Source organism: Zootoca vivipara, chromosome 6 (assembly GCF_963506605.1).
Source record: "Zootoca vivipara chromosome 6, rZooViv1.1, whole genome shotgun sequence".
NCBI classification, from domain to species: Eukaryota; Metazoa; Chordata; class Lepidosauria; order Squamata; family Lacertidae; genus Zootoca; species Zootoca vivipara.
The window spans coordinates 43,521,768-43,548,447 of record NC_083281.1 but is presented as its reverse complement, the minus strand read 5'-3'; the positions used below and the strand labels follow the sequence as shown (position 1 = coordinate 43,548,447).

The window sequence follows — 26,680 nt, the reverse complement described above, 5'->3', positions numbered from 1 at the left end:
GGGCTGCTTCGCACATTACAATACATTACAAGTGAGGTATGTGCCTTTCTGTGGCTCAGCCCATTAGCATGTGGGAGGGAGGCATAGCCTTTGACAGAAGCATTCATGGTCTGTGGTGGAATGAATAATAAGATCCTCAGGTGGGCTGATTTGCTGGCTCAGTGAATTAGGGAGGCAATCTCCTGGCACTGCATTGCATGATGAAAACCCAGATTCTTAATCTTGCAAGCTGCCTAGTCGTGCAAATTGGCCTTTGACTCGGGCCAGCGTCTTTCTTGATCCTCCTCTGGTTGTTTCTCCCTTTTTGTCTTGGTGTGACTGATGGACTCAGTGCCTTTCCATTCCAGCCTGTGACCAGCTGGCGCTTGGTGTTGTAGCAATATTTGGGCCTTCCCAGGGTTCCTGCACCAACGCCGTCCAGTCCATTTGCAACGCATTGGAGGTCCCCCACATCCAGCTGCGGTGGAAGCATCACCCTTTGGATAACAAAGACACTTTCTATGTCAACCTTTACCCGGACTATGCCTCTCTCAGCCATGCTATCTTGGACCTTGTACAGTACCTGAAATGGAGGTCAGCCACTGTGGTGTATGACGACAGTACAGGTAAGTGGGGTTAATGGGAGCCCATTGGATTGGCTCTGATGGGGACAAAAGGCCCTTGTTATATTGCAGAAGCCTCTGGACCACACAGTGGCCTTCAAGAAACATGGGAGTTATCATACGTTGGGAGGCATCGACATGAAAATGGAAAATTGACCCAGTTATTCATCTTCAGACATTTTCTAAGTCACTTCAGAGTGGTCAGAATGTCATTTTATTTCCCTCACCTTGCTCACCACAGCTAACCAATCAGATAGCAAACCATATAAAAACAAAGAACCACCTAATTGAAACCAGTCACAACAATCAAAGCATAAAAATAAAATTCCAAAGCAGGCATCAAAAATTTGAAGCCAGCAAAGAAAAAAAAAACTTTCACCAAAAACTTCCTTCATAAATCCAAGTCTTCACAAACTGCTGTAGGCTGCAGAATTTAGAGCAGCCTTCCCCAACCTGATGCCCTCCAGATCTGTTGAATTACAGCCCCCTTCGTCTCCAGCCATTATGGCCATGCTACAGTCCAAAACATCTTGAGAGGACACCATGTTTGGGAAGAGGCTGATACAGAACCTCACCAAAGGATGTGCAGTCTAGCCTGTGAAGTCTTGACAATCACAAATGAGCTGTTTGGCTCCTGATAGGACTATCCGGGTTTTTTCCCTCTTTTTTCCATGCACTCTATCATTCTCTGGTCAAAAAAATATGTCCCACACCCCGCACTCTTCCTGTGGCCTGTCTCTCTTGGGAAAATGGCTTATCATACGCCATCTTTCCAAATGTGTATATGAAGAAGCCCTAATCGAAGCCAGGCTGCTAGTCTTTCTAGCCCCATTTTGTCTGGGCTGCCTGACGGTCACTTTCCAAGGTCCCAGGCAACATAGTTTTCCATTCCCGGGAATGGAAAGGTCCCAAGCAACATAGGTCCCAGGCAACATAGGTCCCAGGCAACATAGTTTTCCATTCCCGGGAGCTGAAATCTTTTAGATAGATGTGCTTGGATTGAACTAGATACCTCAACTGGGCTGGAACCCGTGGTTACTGCAGCTTGTTTTATTGGCTGCTAAGTATACTTTCTTGGCTCTTATTTTTGGTGGCATCTAATGGCTTCAGCTTTTGCCTTGCCAATTTCCTCTTTTTATAGTCTTTATTGTCTCAGTCCACCTTGGATGGGCATTATCTGGAAAGGCGGCCCAGAAATATACTAAAATAAATTAATAAATTATGTGTGCAAAGCATCGAGTGTTACCCTCAGTGAATACCTGCTCAATTAACACAACACAAATATCTCTGGGAAGAGTATAATCAGGGCACCCTTACAACTCAGAATGGCCGCCTCCTAAGTTATATGCTGCTCATTCACACTCACAAGGACACCCTCCCTTCCTTGTGTTAGAGACACAAGCACACAGCTCTGAATATGCATGTGTTTCAATTCAGTCTCCCCATCCAGAGTGACGCGTTACGTCAGTTGGAAAGTATTTTGTTGGTTTGTCTTGTTTTTTTTTTAAGGCAGAGGGTTTCTGGCTCCTGCAATATCATAATTGCAAGCAGCAGGCCAATGCTTTTCCATAATGGAATTAATTACCCCTAAGAAGTCAATTTGTCAAAAGTTTCAATTCCACTTGACCTTGAGAAGGTGGCTGACTGTGGCTCTGTGTGCACAGAGAGATTTTCCACCATGAGATGTGTGGCGCTCATGCCGAATCCAGAGGATGCTCCTATGAGCTTGAGATGTTTCAAGGTTACCTAAAGGGATTTTAAACTCCAAAGAGATAATTCAAATGGCTGAGTTGTTGAGGCCACTACGAAGAGTATACTCTGTATGCCAGCAATGTGAAAACACCAAAAAGCAGGCCTTCGTGTCAGGGGAGACTCCACAGGTGGGATGGCATACAAGTTTGCTTACCACCTGAACCCCTTGGATACTTCTGTGTAAACACCTCACATTCCAGGGGAAAGTGGCCTCAGCTTATGACCATTTGGTGTGTGTGTGCTCTGAGCACTTGTGTATTTGTGGCACCCCCTTTTCAGCTGTTTCCCACATGCCCTTTAAAACTCTACTTCGAGGAGTGGAGGTTGAACCACAATTGAGCTACAGCCCCATCCAATTTTCCCTACAAGTGGACTAGCAGAGGGAGCTACTGATTCAGCCACCGACACAAAGTGGTCTTACCCCTGTGGTCTTGGCAAAGGGGTGGAGTGGGCAGGAGAAGATTTGGGGCCTTCTATTGACTGAGCTGTAAAATACTGTTAAGGTGTGGGGAGACAAGGCAAAGGATCCCTTCACAAGTGGGTTTCTTGTTAAAAGTAGCGCCATAATGGGGAGAAGTTCCTCTCCTTTGGAGCTTCTACAAGTCCTTCACCATTACCCAAGATGGTGCAGCCATTAGCTTTGCTTTCTGGAGATGGGTCATTGCCTGGGCTTGAAACCTGTCTTCAACTGAGTCTGGTGTTTTGTGGTTGTCCATGCTCTCTCCAAGGCCTCATCCGGCTGCAAGAGCTGATCATGGCCCCGTCGAGATACAACATCCGCTTGAAAATCCGTCAGCTGCCCCTCGACACAGATGACACACGCCCCTTGCTCAAGGAAATGAAGCGGGGCCGGGAGTTCCGGATCATCTTTGATTGCACCCACACCATGGCTGTCCACATCCTCAAGCAGGTGGGCCCATTGGGTGGGTGGGGGGTGCTTCTGGGCCGGTGTGTCCAGGCTGTGATCTAAGAGCTCCATTCAAGCAGACCACCTGCAATTAAAAACCACAAAGCATCTTGCACTGTGCGTTGCAATTGCTACACTATTCAGTGGTCTGCTAAGACCCTCAGAAAATTTCAAGTGTTTTTTGTTGAGTGGGGGCAGAGTTTGGGATCCACTGCCTTAGAGAATGCCAGTATTATGCGGTGTCCAGAGCCTGGATGGGTGGGGCCAGGACAAGCCATACAAAGGAGGAGGGCAGTATAAAAGAACAGGGGTGAATATGAGTGAGGAACAGTAAAACAAAACAAAACACAACACAACAACCCTGCTGGATCAGGCCACCTGGACCAGTATCCTGTTCTTGCAGTGGCCAACCAGATTACTTACTTTCCTTCAAGACTTAGTACCCCGATTTTCAACCAGAATGGCTCCCAAAGTGGCTTACATACAATTAAGGGATGTAGGTGGCACTGTGGTCTAAGCCTTTTGGACTTGCCGATCAGAAGGTCAACAGTTTGAATCCCCGCGACAGGGTGAGCTCCCATTGCTCTGTCCCAGCTCCTGCCAACCTAGCAGTTTGAAAGCATGCCAGTGCAAGTAGATAAATAGGTATGGCTGCGGCAGGAAGGTAATCGGCATTTCTGTGTGCTCTGGTTTTCATTATGGTGTTCCATTGCACCAGAAGTGGTTTAGTCATGCTGGCCACATGACTCGGAAAGCTGTCTGTGAACAAACACCAGCTCCCTTGGCCTGAAAAGCAAGATGAGTGCCGCAACCCTTTGACTGGACTTTAACCGTCCAGGGGTCTTTTACCTTTACCTACAATAAAAATGGGACGGTCTCTCTTTTTTGCACCAGAGCTTTCCCTGAGAAAACTCGGTCTTTAAAGCTCAATCAGAGAAATGGCAACCTGCAGAAAACCCAAATTGCTGTTTGCTCCAATTCAGCTTTAAAGAGTGCTTGGACACACAGCTTTAAAATGTGGACCTGTGCCTGGAAAGAGAGAGGCAAAAGGTAAGTGTGGATAAGGCCTCAGTCATGGGAGGCAGGGAGCTGGGTTCAAAACAACCAGCCAAATCTTTGGATGCAAGGCTCCGCTAAGATAAGCTTTAATTCAAACATCTGAATTCTGTCTGGAGGGGGGCAAAGACCCGGGGGAGGGGAATTGTTTGCTTGCTGTTACTCTATTAAAACTATTAATGTACAGGGCAGAATTTTTCAGGGTCTTGCCATGCAAAAGAGAGCATAATGCTTGAGGTCGGCTGTCTCCCGAATGGCCTGGCTGGGCCTTTGGTGACCTCCCTTCTTCTGCAACTCTGTGCTGCTGCTCCAAAATTACTGTGAGATTTTGGCCCGGGAGGGATCATTCTGCGAATGGGTGACCAGAACTGACATCTCCTGCCTCCTCTGATATTCATGTGCCGGCTGTGCTGGGCACTCTTCCTTTATTAGGCAGTTCTGTTATCGTTCATTGTGCCCGTCTGCTCCATTCATGACGGAAGGACTCTGAGGGGTGGGGAGAGGGAGCAGGGGGAGGAGCAGCACAGCCTGGGAAAATCCTGTGTGGTCCTTCCAGGACACAGGCAGTTGGGGAATGTGCAGAGCTTGCCTGTGGCTCCATACAAATTGGAAGATACTGCAAAGTGGCACTTTAATGTGTTTGCATTGATATATCCTGCAGCGCCTGCTAGTTTATGTCTTTTCAAGGCAGTGGCTCCTTCTGCCTCTTCTCCACAGAACAGGCTGATAGTGGATGGATTATTATTATTTTTCACTTATAGGATAGCTAGGGTGCTCTTGAGCATATGCAAACGGTGTGGGGGTAATCCCCCGAATGTAGCATTCATTTGGAACTATGAACTATTTTACAGGAGGGAGGGAGCTACTTCCTCAGTTTGACATTTTATTAATTTATTGCATTTATATCCCACCTTTTTTTCTCCAGGGAGCTCGAGACCAGGGTTCAAATTCCCACTTCGCCCTGAAGCTCCTTGGGTGACCTTGGGCCAGTCACTGACTCTCAGCCTCACCTACCTCACAGGGTTGTTGTGTGGATTAGATGAGCAGGGGGAGAACCATATAGGATACCTTGAGCTTCTTGGAGAAAAAGGTGGGATATAAATGCAATAAATAATAATAGTCATAGTAATAATAGCCACCAATTCAGCTAAGGGGACATTTGGAATTGCCACCACCAGAGTTTTGGTCTTTCTGTTCCTATCCTAGTTCACCTTAATGGTATACTGAGGAGTAACACCAGAGGCATCAAACCCCGTCTCTTACTCCTGAGTCCCAATTCGGTGATGTGTGCAGATGTTACAGGACTGCACCTTCATTAAGGCTCTCTGGAGTTGGCCGTGAGTGGCCTCTTTAAAGAGAGAGGCATGCTGAACAAGTCTAACCTTGCATGACCAGCTCACCCCATGCCCAGATTAGCCTCAGTGTAGTCAGCTGACACTTCAGCGCATGTTAGAGTCATATGGCTGGTCCCTTCCCTCTGCATCACTGATTCAGAAATCAGACCTCTTGGGTCTCGCCCCCACCAGCAGTGACATCCTGGTCAGATAAAGGATGGAAAGGAAAACAGTGGTATAGCAGACTCTCTGCTGTGCTCTGTGGTTTCCCTCCTTCCTTCCTTCCCTCCCTCCCTCCTTCCCTCCCTCCCTCCCAGTGTCCCCAGTTTCCTACTTCTCTGCAAACTGCTCCATTGTCCCTCCAAGCGAAATTCTGCCCTAGTAATTTCAGCAGAAGCAGCACAAAACCAGGAGGCCCTCTGGCTAGAGAGTGGCGGGACGGGAGGGGGAGGATGCTGTCAGTCAGGCTGGAAATTGTAGCATCCTTGAACACCTGCTTTCAGTGACAGCAGTTCAGAGGTATGGCAAACGAAGAGAGGACTGTGTGTGGTTGTGGAGGGACCCTTCTTCAGGCTAACACCCTGGCTCCTGCCTTTCCACTTAGCAGAAGCAATCTGGGAACTTGGCTTACAATAAACCTGCATCAGGAGAGGGTGGGGGTTGGCTGAATCAATGCCTGGAGTGCCAGCATCCTTGCTGCTGCAGCATCTTTGGCCTCTGTGCACCATTTTCAGCCTCTCAGCTGGAACTCTCAGCCCAGCAAGGCTAAGCAAGAGTGTTCCCCCTCTTCTAACAATCTTCATGCCTCCCTTTATCTTACCATCTCCAGACTTTCACCCTTCTGTCCGTCTCCTCCTCTGCCCATCTCAACTGTCAGGTTCCAGCCAACAGCCTTGTCCTAGCACTCATAGAATCATAAAATTGTAAAGCTGAAAAGGCTATCAAGGGTTATCTAGTCCAACTCTTTGCAATGCAGGAATCACAACTAAAGCATCTCTGACAGATGGCCAGCCCCTGCTTAAAAACATCCTTCGACCCCCTTCCGAGGGAGTCCACTCCACTCTAATACAGCTCTTACCACCAGAAAGGTCTTTCTGATATTTAGTTGGAGACTTCCTTCTTATAACTTGAATCCATTGGCTCAGCTCCTGCCCTCTGAAGCAGCAGAAAGCAAGCTTCCTCCATCTTTCATGTGACAGCCCTTTAGATATTTGAAGATGGCTATCCTATCACCTCTTAGTCTCCTCTTCTCCAGGCTAAACACATACCAAACTCCCTCAACCGTTCATCATAAATCTTGGTTTCCAGACCCTTGACCATCTTGGCTACCATCTACATGTGTCCCAGCTTGTCAATATTCTTCTAAAATGGTGGTGCCCAGAACTGAACATGGTATTCCAGGTGTGGTCTGACCAAGATAGAATAGAGCGGTACTATTAGTTCCCTTGACTGAGACACTGTACCTCTGTTGATGGAGCCAGGAATAGCATTAGTTTCTTTTGCTGCTGCATCACACTGTTGACTCATCACAACTGATTCCTGTTAAGCTGGATCCTTTTCGCACGTACTACTGGAAATCCAAATGCCCCACATCTTATATTTGTGCAGCTGGTTCTTCCTACATAAATGTAGAACCCTGCATTTGTCCCTTTTGACATTCATTTTACTGGTTTGGGCAAAAGTCTTCCAATCTGTTAATGTCATCTTGAATTCCGATCCTGTCTTCTGTGGCACTAGCTATCCCTCCCAGTTTGGTGTCATCTGGAAATCTGATGAGCACCCCCTCAATTTCTTCATCCAAGTCATTTAGAAAGACATTAAACAATGGGCCCAGAACAAAACCCTATGGCAACCCACTTGTCACTTTCCCCCAAGAATGACGGTGAACCATTAATGAGTACTCTTTGGGTTTGGTCTGTCAACCAGCTGCAAATCCACCTAACAGTTACCTCATCCAGCCCACATTTTACCAGCTTCTCATAAAATAAGTTTATAAAATTATGCATGGCATGGATAGAGAAAAGTTCTCCTCCCTCTCTCATAATACTAGAACTCATGAACATTCCAACAAAGCTGAATGTTGGAAGATTCAGGACAGATAAAAGAAAGGACTTCTTCACACAGCACTGAGTTAAACTATGGACCTCACTCCCCACAGGAGTTTGTGATGGCTGCCAACTTGGGTTGCTTTAAAAGAGGATTTGGTAAATTCACGGAGGAAAAGGATATCAGTGACTACTAGCCATGATAGACGCTATGCACTGCCTTCATGGTCGAAGGCAGCAATGCATCTGAATACCACAGGAAGGGCGAGTGCTTTTGTGCTCAGGTCCAATTTGCAGGTTTATCAGAGGTATTTGGTTGGCCACTGTGAGAAGAGGATACTGGACTAAATGGGCCTTTGACCTGATCCAGTGGGCTATTATCATATTACATTCTTATGGGAACTCCTCCCAAGCCTCTTGGCAACCCCCAGCCACTCTCTTCTATCCTGGCCCCCTTCCTGCACACGCCTCCCCCTGCCCCTAGTTCTGACCGGATCCAGGGTGTGCTGATCCAGGAAAATTCTGTTGTAGCTTCTTTCAGAATAAAACTGCATGATTTCACAAGCAGTCACTAAGATTTCTTTAAAACGAGTCTGTCAGCACCACCATCGTCAGATGGTGGGTTGTCCATCCTCTGCTGCACAAATCATCAGCATTGCTGTAGATGTGCTGCATTTGGGGGGGGGGCTTTTCTGCAGCAACCTTTTCTTGCTAGCCACTGCAGTGATGGCTCTTGATTCCAATCCACCCATTAAGCTCCATCCCTCTCCTCCTTGGAAACGCTGAATCTTCTTGTGGGCGCCAGCAGCAACGTTCCTTCCCAGGCTATATAGGCAGCATTTTCAGCAACCTGCCAGGCACTTTCAATTTGTAATAATTGATTTGATGTCATTGACAAATACAGGAGAACAGCTTTTGTGTTCCCATCCCCGCTCACCCTCTTCAACTCCCAACCACACACTTACCTCTGCAATTTAATTTGACCATTGAAATATTTCTAATTAGAGTTTCCAAGCACTGGATGCAATCCTCCTTCTGACGACTGAGGGGTCCACTCCCGGTTGTTTATTACTTAATCAGCTGTGTGTGTGTGAGGGTGCATGTTAAAGGCCCACACAAAACAGAGGGAATCAAAGCTAATTCAGATCTAACAAGTTGAAAGCTTCTTTCCTTTCATCACACTTTCTATGAAGCTTGGGATTTATTGGGGGAGGTATGTATATATAGACTTTGTACCTTTGCAGTCATCTTAGCTCAGAAAAAATGTGTTGGAAAGGGAGAGAGTATAAAACAAAATCCATGAGTTGGTCTCCATAGCACATCTTTAAGTAGCTGGGCTAATTCTGGTGGGTCTATCAGGCAGCTCCTCTTGGGGGATATTTATTTCAAACTGACCTTGTGCCAGAACTGTAGCCCTTGACCAAGACCACAACTGGCAGGACAAACCAGAGGATCCAGTAAGATAGATAGATAGATAGATAGATAGATAGATAGATAGATAGATAGATAGATAGATAGATAGATAGTCTGTAAAAAGATACATTACAGGATGAACAACAAATGTTAAACAAATACTGAAGAGTTCAATTTTCATTCTTCATGTCTGCCTGATAGATAATAGCTTGTCCAGGAAGCATTTAACAGAATAGCTGTGTTATAAATCAGGTGAGGATATCACTCCCAACAGACATGTGTGGGAATGGGGGCTGGGTTTGGGACCCTCCTTTATTGACCTATGTGACAAATGGTAACCACGTTTCCAGAAAGCACTTAATAATTTTCCTGTGAGCTGACTCTGATCTGCTCATTGCTTCCCGTCCCCCTGCCCCCCCCCCAAGCTATTTTCCAGATCTTTGCAAATTGAATTGCAACATTCATCTAGGGCAGACTTTGCCAATCTCTCCCCCCCCCCCCGATGTGTTGAACTACAACTCCCATAAGCCCTGGCATCATATGGCAGTGCTGGCTGGAGTTGATGGGAGTTGATGTCCAAGACATCTGGAGGGTGCGAGGTTGGCAAAGGTGATTTAGGGTATTCCAATGTTTAGCTCTCTCCATTCTGGCAGCTGCTATTGAAAACATAATATATAAAACTGGTCCTGGGAATCTTTAAATAAACCTAGCAAAGCATCTATTTTAATTGAACACTGAATTCTGAACAGTGAATCCACAGAGTGCACTGCTGGGGCAAATGACTCATCAAGGCACTTACTCATGCCCAGAGGTGAAACACTTTCTGCTAGAAGCATTTTAAAAGGAAGTTGAAATTCTCAGGAAAGTGGAATCTAGCACCCAGGAGGACCACACTTGTTCAGAATTCTAGGATATAGGCAGGCCTGACAGAGGTGGCAACTAAGTTCAGTCTGAACTCGTGGACATCCAACGATGCTGAAGGCTGGAAGATTCAGGACATTTTCGCACAGTGCATAAAGTATAGAATTCCCTCCCACGGGAGGCTGTGATGGCCACCAGCTTGGGTGGCTTTAAAAGAGAATTAGACAAATTCATAGAGGAGAGGACTATCAACAGCTACTAGCCATGATGGCTATGCTCTGCCTCCACAGCTGGAGGGAGCAATGGCTCTAAATACCAGTTGCTGGGAAAGTACTCTTGTGCTTGAATCCTGCTTGTGGGCTTCCCTTTGGGATGCCTGGTTGGCCACTGTGAGAATAGGATGCTGGCTAGATGGGCCATTGTCTCTTCTTATGTTCTTGTGAGTGAGTCAGTAGCCAAACCTGGGAGGTTGGATTGCCAACAAGTGGGGCTCAGGGTTTTTAAGGTTCTGTTGCTGTGAGTCCCAGCATTGAATGCCCTGTGACAAAAGGGAACTCATTAGTTGTCTTGGGCCTTGAGACCCTGCATTCCCAGTCACCAATGTGTTAAAGCTTCCAGAGGCAGATTTTGGGCTGTGCGAGCAGTGCGCACACACTGGGCAATGAGCCAGGGGGCACCACCTCAAAGCTCAGTAAGTGAGGCACTGGGCTTTGGAATGGAGGCATGAGAATCTGATAGAGTCCTAGAGTCCTCCTGCCTTCTTCCCAAAGCCTAGTCGATGCTTTCCCAGCCTCCTTCACAAAGCCCAATGCCTCCTTACCTTCCTTTGGTAAGGCAGCATCTCCTTCCCAAAACCTGCCTTTGAGAAGGTAACATGAGTGTGTGTGTGTGTGTGTGTGTGTGTGTGTGTGTGTGTGTGTCAAATTTTGGCCTTGCACGGGGTGCCAGAGTACCCAAGTCAGCCACTGAAGCTGCTAAACCTATTTCCTGCAAGGCTCTGTGGGCTCATCCATTCTGTTACAAATTCACATGCTGTCTTTTTAATTCACTTTTCATTTGCTTTCTTCTTAGGCCATGGCAATGGGAATGATGACGGAGTATTACCACTTTATCTTCACCACACTGGTAAAGTATCTTGACCGCACACACACACCTGCCGCACTGCCCTTTATTGGTATCCCCAAAGGGGGAGGTGGGGTTACCTGCTCTCTGGCTCAAACTGCACCAGCTAAGTTAGAGTTAGGAAGAACCTTTTTTAAAAAAAAAGAGAGAGAAAAGAACAGTAGTGTCCAGATCAAAGGAATTAATAGCACTGCTCTTTTCTGCCTTGGTCAGACCCCACCTGGAGTCTTGTGTCCAGTTCTGAGCACCACAATTTAAGAAGGATATTGACAAGCAAGAAGGTGTGTAGAGGAGGGCAACCAAGATTATCAAAGGTCAGGAAACCAAGCCTTATGAGGAAGGCAGGAGGGTGACTAGCTCTTACTACGAGAATTTTTTTCCTAATGTTGGGTTGGAATCTTCTTTATCGTAACTTGCGCCCATTGGTTCAGGTACTACCCCCCGGAGCAGCAGAAAACGAACTTGCTTAATTCTTCATATGGCAGACCTTCAGATATCACCTCTCACTCATCTCTTCTCCAAGCTAAACATACCCAGCTCCCTTCCATAAAGGTAAAGGGACCCCTGACCATTAGGTCCAGTCGTGACCGACTCTGGGGTTGCGGCGCTCATCTCGTGTTATTGGCTTAGGGAGCCAGCGTGCAGCTTGCAGGTCATGTGGCCAGCATGACAAAGCCACTTCTGGCGAACCAGAGCAGCTCACGGAAATGCCGTTTACCTTCCCGCTGGAGTAGTGCCTATTTATCTACTTGCACTTTGACGTGCTTTCGAACTGCTAGGTTGGCAGGAGCTGGGACTGAGCAACGGGAGCTCACCCCGTCGCAGGGATTCAAACCACCGATCTTCTGATCAGCAAGCCCTAGGCTCAGTGGTTTAACCCACAGCGCCACCTGCGTCCCTTGGCTCCCTTCCATTGGAGTGGGCAAATAACAGAAGGCTCGGTTTTGTGCTGATGTCAAATGAGTCTCACCAACTTGGGGAAGAACTTGGAGACCTCCAAGCGAGTGTCTCTTCTGATAGCACAGATGAGGAGCTGTGTGTGTGTGTGTGTGTGTGTGTGTGTGTGTGTTTTGAGGTGTGCAGAGCAAGCTCACTGTAGAGCAGGTGGGAAATCCTGGCCTCTGCCTGCCATCTTGCTCTCTCCCCTCTTCATTTCTTTAATAAACTCCTCCCCTGCTGTCATGGAACTCAAGGCCACACACCTGGAATTCCTTCCTGAATTGCCTTCTATCCAGGTCCTGGACAGACCCCCAGACCTGCTTAGTTTTAGCAAGAATGATGTTCTACACACCCTCAGACCATGTCACCGAACCAGATAGCAACCCACCCACCCCATCATATGCCTGGAAACATCCACATTTTTTAAAAAAAATCCATCCTTCCACCAAAATGAAAAGACATTTTAATTACTGCTGCCCCCGTTATCTATTTGCAACAGCTTCTTGCAACTCTCTGATAACCTCCTATTAATCAGGCCCAACTGAGTCTTGTGAACTTTTTTGCACACAAGTACAAGCCTGGAGGTGAAGATGAAGAAGGAGTGTGTGGGAGGAGGAGAGAGCAAGAAAGAATTATAATAAATTAATAGATAAGCAATTACAATTAGTGCCACTTGCCTGAAATAACAGCTGTATCGTGGGACAGATATTTTAAGCTGCTTCTGCTCCAGGCTCTGTTCTCTTTGGAGCTGCCATTTCTGCCATAAGAGGCCCCTGGGAGGGGTGATGGAATTAGTCTGTTGTGTTTCTCTAAAAGGTCCCCAGTGGACTCTGCAAGCGATACAGGTCGGCATTAGACAAAGGTAAGGGAGCAACTGTTCCTACCAAACAGAAACGTTGAAAATGCAGAGCAGCCTTCACTAAGCTGGGGCCCTCCAGCTGTTTTGGACTATAAGCCATCAGCCTCAGCCAGTACAGCCATAGGATACTGGGACTAATGGGAGCTGTAGTCCAAAACTTTTGGAGGGCACCAGTTTGGGGGATGCTGGGGTGTAGCCTTGCAGAGTTTCATCCTGAGTCTGACTGTTTGTACTGCATTGTACTGCTTTAAATGTACAGCGCAGATGGGACCTGCCTCAAGCAACTGCTCATTGTTGTGACTATTTATGTCCCATAGTCACAGACAAAAAAAATGCAATCCTTTGGGGATGTGCAAGAGATACTCTTGACAGCAAAGTATCATGAAATGGTAATTAATTTATTAATAGCTGTTAGGATGGAAGAAGTATCAGGTGAAATCGTGAGAACAGAAGGAAATAAAAAAATTCGGAAATAAAAGAACTAGAATATGTTGTTTGTGAACTTTTGAAATGTGCAGCTTTTAATCAAAATATTTATGTGACCCTGTTAAGATTTTTGATTCATGCTTTGTGGAATGAGAAAATGGATTGTGATCCAACAGAAGGCAATACAAAAATGGAAGCAACAACCAATGACTAGCCACAAAATGCAAACAGCTTTGGATATAGACCTGCCTGGAAGCCCTGATGTTTCAGCCTCTGTATTTTCCTTCTGATAGTGCACATGTGCCTTAAAGAAATGTGGCAGCTGGTATCAGCATTGGCTGTGATTAGAGATGGCTCAGCATTTTCAATCATTCTCCATTTACATTCAGAAAAAGCTCACCAGCTTTCCTGCAGCTCTTTCCTAACTGATCATGTGCTGGGTCCACATGTACCAGTACCATCAAGTTGCTTCCAGGGAATTGTGGTTTGGGGCCACATGTATGGTTGATCATGCAGTGAATGTGGATGGTTCAGCACCCTGCCCTAGACACGCACACCCAGTTTGCTCATTCATGCAGCAGAGCCTTGTTTTATAAATCACATGCCATTTAACCAGCTCATGTAGTTCCACAGCAATCAATACAAGCTAGCTTTAAGTGCCTGGTCCATTGACTGCTGGCTGAGCATATGCAGAATCTCATTTAACATTCCAGGCTAGATGAGAACTTTTGAGGGGAATGGCACTCAAGTTGCAATACAGCTGATTGTGACAAGTTCCAGACAAATTCGTATTTGAAAGTCGATGTAGGGTAGTGGTTAGAATGTCAGACTAGGCCCAGGAGACCAGGGTTTGGATCCCCACATTGCCACGAAGCTGTGCTAGGCACTGCCTCTCAGTCTATACTACCTCTTGTGGCACCTCATGTGGAAATTAAATGAGGACAGTTGAAATGAGGAGTGAAACCGGTCAGGGCGAAGTCAAAGAGAAAAAGAATAGTGGAGCTGATTTAATTCAAGAGTTTCCAGGTTGTTTCTTTGACCAAGTGGCAAAAGTTCTGGTCTGAGCCCAGGGGTGGGGGCAGGGGCTGAGTTAGCCACCAACAAGTGAAGACTATCGCCCCCACCTGTGATTCCTGATAACTGCATTTGGGAAATGTCTGGTGGAATGATTAAACGAGGAGGGAAAGAACCATGTATGCCACTTTGAGCTTCTTAGAGGAAAAGGTGTTATATTAAGCAAGCAAGCAAGCCAAACCAGGTTAATTCTAACCTCGGCACCATGAGTAGCTATGGCTTTTGTTGGAGGTGGGAATTTGTGTGTGTGTGTGATTCCTTGCTCATTCCCTGGGCTCTGCCTTAGATTGGCTCACAGGCCAACCATTCACTAGCATGAGATACAGGTTTAAAAGAACTTCTCTTTACACATGTTTCTAATGCTGTTGTGTCCTCCCAGCCAAATGTTAACTGGGATGCTGCTGAGTGCCATTGCCTTTCCCTTCCATTGGGGTCAGCTGTTCCTGCTCCTTCCTGCGAAGCAGAGCAACCATCTCACTCGCCTCTCTTTCAAGACCCATTTAGATGAGTTTGTGGTAGGTTTAAACTGCAGACCTCCTGAAGCGCAGACTTCGCTTTGATGGCAGGAATTAATATTCCAGCTCTGCTCTGCAAAGCCCTGCGAAGTATTAAGGAAGAGCACTGGAGTGGGACTTGCAATTGCCCCCTGTGCACACTGACTGCCAAGAGGCAGGCCTGGGCTCCCTGCCAGCACTTTGCCTGAATGGTTCCCATTCCACCTCTCCTCCACTTACTGCTCTCTCGCTTGCAGACAGTGGAGGTGGGTCATAAAGTCAAGAAACATCTTAGCTCCTCTTTGATGGCGATCTTCAAATTCTGGGCACTCTAGCTGTTGGCACTGACAGCAAAGGCTACCAATTAAACAGGGCCGGCCCACCCATGAGGCAAGGTGAGGTGACCACCTCAGGGGCAGCTGATCCCAATTTTTATCTTTCTTCCCTCCTTGTTCCTGATGTATATCTTCCCTCACCCCCTTCTTCCCTAGCGGGGAAAGAGTGCCATTTTGGGGCCCTCTGGTGTCAACATGTATTTGGGCCAGCCCTGCGATTAAATAAAAATAAATAAATAAAATTTGAGGACTTGAAGGAAATTCTTCCTAACATTGTTATGTGTGTTGGTCTCAAACTGGAAGATGGCCAAGAGCACATCTTCCAACCACAAGAGGCTCCTGTCAGGCAGAAATGGAGGATTCTGGGTCAGGGGACCAGGCCTGTTCGTAGAGGTCTGAGATGGTTAGGAGAAAAAAGACCACATTTTCTCTCTCTCTCCATCAAGTTTAATTAATGGGTTGTACATGTGGAAGTGGGGGGTGGGTGAGAATTTGATGATCCAGTCAATGCTCACACTTCTCCTGCCAGGTCCTGGCCAATGCCGTGATGCTAACTGGGTTCCCCCAAACAAGGTTCAGATTTGTTCATCAGCTATCCAGTGGGACACAGAGTAAGAATTAACCAGTAAAACCCACAGCCTGAGAACTGTAACTGGAACAAATCACTTAGTCTGTTATTGTACAATGGTTAATGATATTCCAAAATGATAATATCTGGTGGAGATGTGGTGTTCTGCATGATGTTCTACATGCAATGAATGGTAAATTTGCAGTGGGCAAATTACTCCTGTGTCCCACTGCACATGTAGATCCTACCTACTCTTAGGGGGGTAGGCAGTCTAAAAGACCAGAGATGGCACAAATCTGAAACAGTCATTTTCCCGTGGGCTTTGTGTTTCTCCCATGAATGGAATAGACTGCCATATTAGACTGAAGCATCATCATTGCCAAGGTTTATTTTGGCTGCTTGTGGTTTTTAGAAAATTTAATTGTATGCTTACTCTACATCTCCCCCCACTTGAAAAATTACAAGATGTTGAAAATATTAGCAATTCTAGTATTCCAGAATGATGGGTTTTGATGCTTGGAAGTGGCAACTAAAACAAGATTTAATTTCATACTTTCCAAATTATTTCTTTCCCCCATTTCAAACATTTTCAATATTCTCTTATTGGAATTAATGCATAATTAATCAGCACCATAATTAACTGATGCAAGACAGGGAAATGCCTCCCAGCTGGAAACACCATTGAATCTTTTCCTAAAGCAACATTGGAGGACCAACTTCAGTGGGACTTTGCTCAGGCAGAGCAGCTGTTAAATTTCAAGGGGAGCCAAGTTCCAATAAGAGTGGTGAAGGACTTGGCCCTCCTTTGAAGACTGCCCCTCCCTCATCCCCCCCAAAACTAAATGAAGTCAAGGGGGAAGTAGATAAAGCGCTGAAATGAAGTCTCCCTCTTTCTTTTTAAAGGATCTTTATGCATTGGATCTAGAGCAATATCGCTACTCTGGAGTGAACCTGACTGGCTTCCGCATCCTGAACGTGGAGAATCCTCATGTCTCTGCCATCATTGATAAATGGTCTATGGAGAGGTTGCAGGCAGCCCCCAAGCCTGAGCCAGGGTTGATCACAGGGGTGATGATGGTACGATGGCCCATTTGAACTACTCCTGCCTTTTAGTGTGTGTGCAAACCTGTGTTGATGAGGGGAAGAGGCAAGGGAGTTTGCATGTCAAACTGTTGCAAGCTCTATTTTTGTCTGGTTCTGTTTTGGACAACGTGTTGGGAAGACAAGGCAGTTGCTTCTTTGTGGGGGGCAATCATCAGCAGAACTACACCTTACACATGAATGCATGTAACTAAATCTTGACAGCAACTTCTATGGAATAGGTGTTTTGGGAGGAGGCAATCTGGAGTGAAGAAACTGCAATGGGATACAGTGTTTCATCCTTCCCCTGCTCACTGCCTTCCCTTTGCTGCTGCTACTCCTGCATCTGTAGGAGTCCAGATGCATGATCTTGACAGAAGGCCATTCAATGATGTCCATATAAACTGGACCAGAGGCTACCAAGATGAAAGTAGCAGCATGCTGCAGATGGCTCAGTTGGCCTAAGGAGGCTGGAACCAAAGACTATCTTGGCCAAAATGGATTTCCTGTAGTGGGGGTAGCATGATCATCATCATCACTTGGGAGGTGAAAGGCTCCCTTGCTCCTAGAGCTATTATCAAAGCAAATCCTGTTCCCCTTCATTTTAGACAGATGCTGCCCTGTTGTACGATGCCGTCCACATTGTCTCCGTGTGCTACCAACGGGCTCCACAGATGACTGTCAACTCCCTCCAGTGCCATCGGCATAAAGCCTGGCGGTTTGGTGGACGCTTCATGAATTTCATCAAAGAGGTAAGAAGTACAATGCAACCGGATGGAACCTGCTTTTGCATCTTGAGTGAAGGGATGTGTGCTCAATGCTGCAGGATTGCTGTCTATGGTCCTGAAACTCTTGTATTTGCATCCTGGGCAGTCCTCATTGTTGCTGTCCATGGTCCTGGTCTCATTCTAGCAGAGAGCCAGCTCTGGTGATTCTGGGCCTGCCTCTTTGCTTGGGCCATTGCCTCTTTCTGAAGGCAAAGATTGCTTTGAATTAGGCAGGTGGTGAGGATGAGCCTAAGCCCAGTAACAAGTTGTAATTAGCTCCAGGTGCATGTACGTAGCTTGCAGAACAGCCTAAATTCAATTTCAGCCATCCCCAGATAGAGTGGGTTGGGGGTACGGACACCCCCCTGACATTCTGGAATGCCACTGCCAGTTTGAATAGACAGTATAATACCAGTGGTGTCCAAACTTTTTTCAAAGAGGGCCAGATTTGATGAAGTGAAGGGCTGTGAGGGCCGACCAAAGGGCCAACCAAAGTTGTTGAGCTTTTTTTAAGATTGAATTTGCTGAGTCACAAATAAACTGCCACAGGGGCCAGATTAGGCCCTGAAATGGATGGACTTTGGACACGCCTGGTCTAGACAATACTGTGCTTCATGGGTCTGACTCTGAATGCATTTGTGCCAGTGTCACTTCTAATCCCACCTGGCACCTTTATTTTGAGAGACAGCTGCCCATATTCTTCAGGACTAAGCATATATATGTAAAATGCCAGTCCTCTAGGCTGGATCACAGCCAAAGGAATATGAGTTATCTTAGGGACAGAGGTAAAACAAGAGTAGAACAAGCTTCGGTTTCTGCAACTCCCAGCCATGGCTGGCGCTGAGTCCCCAACTTCTCTATCTCTCTAACTAGCTATATAAATGTACAGATTAGGGCTATTCGTTTCCCACTCCAGCCCCTAGACACACCACATTCTTCCCTTTCAAACCTTTGACAATGCCACAGATGACTTCACTGAATATCTCTTTGCCAAATCCTTTTAATAGAAATGTAGGAAGCTGCCTTATCCTGAGTCAGAGCCTTGATCCAACTAGCTCAGTATTGTCTGCGCTGACTGGCAGCTGCTCTCCAGAGCATAAGACAATAGCCTTTCCTAGTCCTACCTGGACTACCCACCTGGAGACACCTGGGACCTGCATGTAAGGCAGATGCTCTGCTACTGAGCTCTGTCACTAAAAATGATGGCCTATTGTCACATGAACTTACAAAACTTATCTGTACTGAAACAGACTATTGGTTTATCTTACCCATAATGCTCTAATCCGACTGGCAGCAGCAGGTCTCCAGAGTCTCCAAGAGACTCCTTTCCCACTCCTTCCACCTGAGATGTTTTCCAAGGGAGTTGCTGGGGATTGAACTCGAGACCTTTGGCACGCAGCACAGGGGTACTTCCGCCAAACTATCAGCCTCCCCTCCACCCCCGGTATTTTTCTCCATCAAATAGGAACACCATCTGCTGCCTTTTCTTCCCACCTTTCTCTCTTGTTGAGGAGTGTTTACTTAGTGCATCTGTCAACCACTTAGTGAACAGCTCAAAAACTCTCGTGGGGAAATTGGCAGCAGGCACGCCTCTGTTTTGGCAGAGCCACAGACTTGAGTGAGCTGAATGTCAGGGGAATGAAGTGGGGACTTCATTTTTCTCTGTGTTTTGGGTAATTACCATCTCCCTCGCCTGCAGCCTAAACAGCTTTCCTGACTGCATTTGGCATGCAGGGAGCATCGCTTGGATCCAAGAGGCAGAGAAGCCAACTGAGTCTCCCCATTGCAAGAGGCCAAAACAGGGATGTTTGAACTCCCCAGCACACACTTTGGGGAGATGTTCTCTTGGAAAATAAACCATGCAAAGATTTTATAATTTTTTTAAATGGTAGATTGCCACTCCCTTAAAAATGTGTACTCCTGGAAGAAATAATCGAAAGGCATCACAGCCATTGGACCTCTGAAAGACTCCAATCACCAATTTAGAGTGGTTTTGTGCAGAGTTCTCAGAGTTGGCAACCTGGTTAGCTGGCTATGGAATCTGGTATGATTCAATCAGACAGCCCCCCCCCCCAATCACTGGTTGAGACAGGCACAATGGGAAGCCTTGTTGACTTACTTGGAGCCTGTCAAACTATGGAAGCACAGGATAGCCTGTGCTGTTGGATAGCCTCTCCGTTACCCTCCAACATCACCATCTCAACTTGGTTTTTTGATTGGCAAGGGGGCCTGAAAGTGCCCAATCCACTGAACATCTACCTGGGTCATACCTCCAGTTTCCAGGGCAGAGAGTTGATTTACAGGTTGTGTGTATATGCACAGGTGCACTTTTGCAAGTTGTACAAACTGGCATTCCCCTAGGTGGCATAAATGGCATGGGGCTGAGTGGGAATGCTCCTAGATGTGCTATGAAAAGCTGGTGGCTGCATCTCAAGAGGTGGCAATTAGAGTGACTGATACTAGCCTGCAGGTCTAGCTAAGAGTGGGTGAGACTGGGCAGGTCATCAACCTCCTAAATCACCAAGGAAGCTGAGGATCTTCCATCTCACTGAGGAAGAGGCTGGTGCCTCATTCAAGTGATGCTCAGCAAAGACCTTCTGGAGAGCAGCCAAGCACCACTGAACGAGGCGAGGCCAGCTGACCTCTGGTCCCAACTCTCAGTTCCACTTCACCTGTCACCCTCTCTCTCAAGGTGCATCGCTCTAAGTGATCTGTGACTAGAAATGAGAGATTCGCAGCTCAAGTGTGAGCAATTACCATGAGAACAACAGAGAAACAGAGAAGCTCTGGAGTGCTATTCAGGTTGCCAAGGAAGAGGTTGAGGGGTGACCTTGCTATTGTGCATGTGGAAATTAGAGGCACTCCATGGCGGTGTTTCTTTTGAGCCTTGCAGACAAAGACACAAGAAGAACAGAAGCCCAGGAGTTAATCTGTGTAAACATGTTGGCCTCGAATTAAACATAGTCTCCTTCCTTCCTAATAGTGCAACCAACCACGGCAGACTGCTGCTCTGCTTGCCCTTTTCTCTCACTTCACTCAAGTTTTATGGAATATCTACACCAGTGGTTCCCAAACTTTTTCAGGCCACAGCCCCCTTGGTTCCATAAACTCATCCCCGGAGCCCCCTACCCTATAAAAAGCATTATTCAGAATAGCAGTTTGCATAGCTCTCTAAGGAATATAGTAACACAGTAAAATTCAAAACAGTAACAAGTAATTGCACATTTATTCAAAGCCTAATTAAAACTATTTAGTTTAATTAATTCAACAGAACTGGTGAACTTGATCCAGTGATGCCAGCTTTTCAAAGTCTGGTAGTAATTTAGCAAGAGTTTTATATACCGCATTTAGTTAACAATTTCACTGTTCAGTAAACTTTTAATGCTCTTGATGGGATTACACTCCCTCTGAAGGAGCAGGTACTTAGCTTAGGGGGGGGGTATTTCTGGATCATTTGCTGTAGCTTCAGGCTCAGGTTGCCTCAGCGACATGGAATGCCTTCCATCAGCTTTGGCTGGTGGCCCAGCTGCACCCCTAACTGGAGAGGAGTAACCTAACCTTTGTTGTCTATGCTCTGGTAACCTCTAGTTTAGCTTACTGCAACATGTTATATGTAGGACTGCCTCTGAAGATGGCTTGGATACTTCAGCTAGTGCAGAATTCAACAGCCAGATTGCTCACCAGGGCAAGACAATTTGAGCATATTACAGCGATTCTGGTCCAAGTGCACGGTTTCTGGGCCCAATTCAAAATGCTGGTTTTGACCCATATAGCTTGGGACCACAATATCTCAAGGACCGCCTCTCTCCATATGAACCGATATAGACCCTGAGAATCCTCATCTGAGGCCCTTCTTTGTGTGCCTCCTCCATGAGAGGTCGAGGGGCATTAGAATGGCCTTTTTGTGGTGGCTCCCCATTTGTGAAATGCTCTTCCCAATGGGGCTTGCCTGGCCCCTTCATTATACACTTTTATAAGTGTATAAAACATTAAATAGGCCTTTGGCTGATTAACATTCTATGGCTTTTTAGATGTGTTTGAAGGAGGAGGGTTATTGGTTTTGTTTTGTGTATTTTGTGTTCTCATTTTGTATTTTTATGTTGTCAACCACCCTGTAATCTTCAGATGAAGGGTGGTATACAAATTTAATTAAAATTGTTTTTTTTTCCAAAAGGAAAAACAATGCAAGGAAATGAATAATTGACGTGCCTTCCCCCCACCCCCACCCCGCATCCACTATTGAAATAGAAACTAACATTGAGGCAATACAGAGAAGCTAGTAAGGGGGCAATTCACAGGCTAGTCATTGCTAACCCATCAGCAACAGGAAGCCATAAAATGAGCAGAGCTTGCAAAGGGCCTGAGTGTTCTTCTGTTCTCCTTCTTCCCTGAAAGCACAATTCCTTATGGATCAGTTTGGTTGTTTGACTCCTTGAACTAGGCAAACACAACAAGGGCTGAAACAAAAAGAAAGAATCCTTCCAGCAGGACCTTAAAGACCAACTAAGTTTTTTATTTTGGTATGAGCTTACTAACCATGATGGCTATGCTCTGCCTTTACAGCTGGAGGCAGCAATGCTTCCAAAAACTAGTTGCAGAAAAACAAAACTGGAGGAGTGATGGCTCTTGTGCTCGGGTCTGTCTTGCAGATTTTCCCCAGGCAACTGTTCAGCCATTGTGAAAACAGGAGGCTGGACTAGATGGGCCATTGCCCTCATCCAACAGGCTATTTTTATGTTCTTAGCAAGTGACAATGCTGACAATGTGCTTCTGCCTTTAGTTCCTTAGATTCACCTTCCTCTTTCCTCTGAGCTCTATTTTATGCCCAGTGCTGTTGCCTCCCTGTGTTTTCAACCAGTTGCACATTTGCAAAATCTGCTGCCAGAAGCAGAGACCATAAAGAGGCAACATTTGTCCTTTGGGAGGCCCCAAACAGAAGGCATTTCTCTGCTAAAGAAGCTGGCAATTCCCACTGCAGAGGTAGCAACTTGTGCTGCTTTTCCCAGTGTGCACCAGACCTTCCAAAACTTCTGTCACAAGCAGGAAAGTGCCTAGACTTTTTACGGCCATTCTGTCCCTGCCTCCAAATCTACCCCTGCTTTGCAAACTGTTCTTCAGAATTTATTCTGATCCACTAAACCTCCCCTGAGCTTTTTGTTTGCTGGATCAAAACAAGCCCTTTGAAGAATAGCTCAATCATATGCTCAGATTCTCAAGCTTTTATTGGCATATGGATTGATCATATGCAGGGTTTGCAACTTAATCAGTAGATCTTGGGAGACCTTAGCCTGGAAGTCTCTTAGGGTCTCAGGTTTAGCAAGGTTTATAGTTCCCTTGCTAGCAAGCTAAGCTGGGGGAACCTAGAGTTGTGTTTGCAATATGTAGAATTGTAACTCCATTCTGCTCAGTTATAAACACCAAATAGTATTATTTAGTATTGGTAATGTTAATAATTAGAATCATTAAACTGTAGAGTTGGAAGGGACCTCAGTGGTCATCTAGTCCAAGCCCCTGTGATGCAGAAATCCCAGCTAAAGAATTCCTGACAGATGGCCATCCAACCTCTGTTTAAAAACCTCAAAGGAAGGTGACTCCACCATGTTCTGAGGCAGTCCATTCCACTGTTGAACAGCTCTTACCACCAGACAGTTCTTCCAAATATTGAATTGAAATCTCCTTTCTTGTCATTTGAATCTGTTGGTTCAGATCCTACCCTTTGGAGAAGCAGAAAACAAGCTTGCTCCATCTTCCATGTGACAGCCCACCAGATATTTGAAGATTGCTACCATATCATCTCTCAGTCTCCACTTCACAAGGCTAAAAGGTTATATATGATAGCCAACTTCAAATATTATAGGATCATCATCTTCAAATACTTAGGGACAGGCTGGGGGGGATGCAAATATTGACATATGTCTCCTTTTTCTTGACAGTACCTTTATTTTCATTATGTATGGAATCATAACGTTGGGTGTGGGGCAGCATGCTCACTGGGGTAATTTCGAGCTTGGTTTCCCCAGGACTTGTGGTGGGGATGAATATGGCGTAAGGAGCCTCACGGAAGATTGTGCCTCCTTCACTGTGATATGACAGGAAAACACTAAACCCTGTTAATGGCTTGGCATTTCATGGACGGGAGCAGGGAAATACCAAGCCTAAAGTTCACGGCATGTAAAACGGCTTTCATTAAGTGCAGGCAAGGACTGGCCACGCAAAAGCTCAAATGTCACAAGCTGGCACAGAATTTGATAGGGTGGACCTCCTCCCTCCCCAGCCCCATTGGCCTCCTGCTCCATTGGCACTCTGTGTGTGAGATAGAGAGGGAGGGAGAGGCTCCCTTTTGGCATCGAGCTTAATTGTTCCAGTCACCCTGGAAACTGAGAATAGCAGCGATTTCAGGTTTGTTGAGGTGCTGAAAGTGGAGAATGATTCATGGAATCATAGAATTGTAGAGTTGGAAGGGCCACCCCAAGGGCTGGCTAGTCCAACCTCCTGCAATGCAGGAATCACAGTTAAACCATTGCTGATTAATGGGTGCTGAAACCTGGAAGTGGCTTTGTTGAAAGGTGCTGGTCCCCAAGTGTGCACAAGAGGGAGGAAGCTGGGAGGAAGCTGAAGATGCTGCATCTGAACTTGCTCTGGACCAAAAGCCCTGTTCACACATGTGGAAATGGTTGCTGAATGACCCTTTGCAATGACCTTGTCAGCATAAAACACCTGTTCTCGGAGATTTTTGCTGATTTGCTACTCGGCTGAGGTGTTACTGTTAGTATATAAAGCGCTTAATGATTTGGAACCAGTTTATCGATGAGATCTCCTTATCCCACACCCACCCACGTGGCCACTTCAATTGGCAGAATTTCACTACTACAGGTGCCACATAATATCTATTCCGCATTTGTAAGAACTCGGTTGTTTAGTGTGCCAGCACCTACACTTTAGAACTCCCAGCTTATTGAGATCAAGCAGGATCCTTCATTGTAGTCTTTTTTGGTGCCTGCTGGAAACATTATTGGTTAGACAAGGTACTTAGGAAGTTGAGGCTACTTTAATCTGTTTTTGTGTTTTAACCTTTGTAGGGTTTAAAGTATGGTTCGGATTTTTTCTTTATTTTGTTGCTGTTGTTTGTTTGTTTAAACCTCTTTGTGGTTTATTCCAGGCAAGCGGTGTGTGTGTGTGTGTGTGTGTGTGTGTGTGTGTGTGTGTGTAGGCAGGCCATTGGCCTGATCCAGCAGGTTCTTCTTATGTTCTTTAGGCTAGGAAGAGTCTTTCTCCCCAGGACTGTGGCTGGCCAAAATCTCAACAGACCAATGAGTTATTTCCCCTCCATGGTGAGCAACCTGGAAGGGGTGAGCGTAAATCAGGGCTGAGAGTACAGTGGGATTTATGGGGCTCCTCAGCCTCTGCAGTCCCATGAGCAATGGGGGAGGGTTGATTATTAATTAATCAAGCTCTTCAGGGACAGAGTCGAGGTGGAAGGAGTAATTAAAATAAAGCACCGTGCTGCTCTGGAGCAGATTGTGATTTATGAGCTTGACAAATGGCTCCTTTGTCTCTCCCCACCCCCACCCCTGCTATTCGTCAACATCCCCCAACCTCCAATGTTCCCACCCTTTCTTTCCCCAGGCCCAGTGGGAAGGTCTCACTGGACGCATCGTCTTCAACAAAACCAGCGGCTTGAGGACGGATTTCGACTTGGACATCATCAGCCTCAAGGAAGACGGGCTTGAAAAGGTCAGTTGGGTTGCCTCACGGCCTCCTTTCCTCTTTTCAAAGATCAGAGCAGTTCTCCTGGGCTCCCCCAGACTATCCATTGACCCTGAGAACCATATAGGAGCTGAAGGGTTGGCATTGCACTGGTGATTCCTTGCTCATTCCCGAATCTCATTGGCCAGCTCACCGTCTTTCAGCCTAACTGCCTTTGCATGGTTGCCGTGAGATTAGCAAATCAGTACCTGATCATCACAAGTGGACTTCTGTTGTACATGGAGGTTTTATTTTAGCTCTCCTAGTCAATAGCTGTCCTCCAGGAATGTGTCTAATTCTGTGGATGCTACTAGTAAACTTTGCTTTCTGGGAAATGGAAGGTGTTCTTGTGAAGATGTCTTATTTTATTTATTGCATTTATATCCCACCTTTTTCTCCAAGGAGCTCGATGTGTCATACATGGTCTGTCCCCCTCCTCATTTAATCCCCATAACAACCCAGTGAGGTAGGTTAGGCTAAGAGGCAGTGACTGGCCCAAGGTCACCCAGTTAGCTTCATGGCCAAGTGGGGATTTGAACCCTGCTCTCCTGGGTCCTAGTCCAGCACTCTAACCATTGCACCACACTGGCTCTTGTAATGTTCATGTCCATTTAACTGGGTCATCCAGGGGAGAAAAAATATAGCCCATTCTAAAAATATATCCAGACTTTTTGACCTTCTGCAAGACTTTCCTCAAGGTTTTGGTGTTCGTATTTCTTCCAGCACTGGTGCTTATTTGAGATAATTTTTGGGCACTGTTACTTAAGGCCAGCATGTGGCATTAAAATTCCCTAACAGCTTCCTGAATGCTCTGCAAGGATGCTGGGACTCAGTTAATTTCCGTCATATCCAGCGAGTTCTTATCACATTTTCACGCTCTCTTTCTCTCTCCCTCTTTCTCTCGAGTGTGTGTGCTTAAGCGCTCTCTTAGCTCAAGAAAGGCTTTAGAGTGTCTGTGTCAAATCTCTGTGGAGTCAGGACATTAAATTCCAGTCAATAGGTAATCTGAATTAATTGTGTGCCCAAACCGGGAGCAAATCCTGATATGTACTTTTGCATTATGTTTAATAGTTTACATTTGCCTGAGGTTTAGCGGTGAGCTTCTGATCTCCCTTGCCTCCTGCAAGTTAACGGATTATGGAGGCATTAAACATGTGTAATTACAAATCCTGTATCCAGTTAGCATGGTGGCTGTGCTGGCAGTGGTGGGATAGCGGGACTGTGTTGTTGAGGGATTTTTATTTTTATATAAGCAGGCTTGGGTCCCCCATGTAGGGTTTTTTTCTTTCTTTTGCCAAGT

General features: G+C 46.2%; 1 protein-coding gene across 1 annotated transcript in view; it reads left to right on the top strand.

Moving 5' to 3' along the window:
• Positions 1 to 26,680, top strand: part of GRIK3 (glutamate ionotropic receptor kainate type subunit 3) — a 190,085-nt gene that overhangs the window by 124,258 nt on the left and 39,147 nt on the right. Inside the window, exons 3-8 of the mRNA XM_035118129.2 lie at positions 348 to 605; positions 3,083 to 3,264; positions 11,042 to 11,095; positions 16,691 to 16,864; positions 17,476 to 17,619; positions 25,261 to 25,368. Of these exons, the coding sequence (XP_034974020.2) occupies positions 348 to 605; positions 3,083 to 3,264; positions 11,042 to 11,095; positions 16,691 to 16,864; positions 17,476 to 17,619; positions 25,261 to 25,368 (920 nt within the window). The remainder of the gene's footprint in view (positions 1 to 347; positions 606 to 3,082; positions 3,265 to 11,041; positions 11,096 to 16,690; positions 16,865 to 17,475; positions 17,620 to 25,260; positions 25,369 to 26,680) is intronic.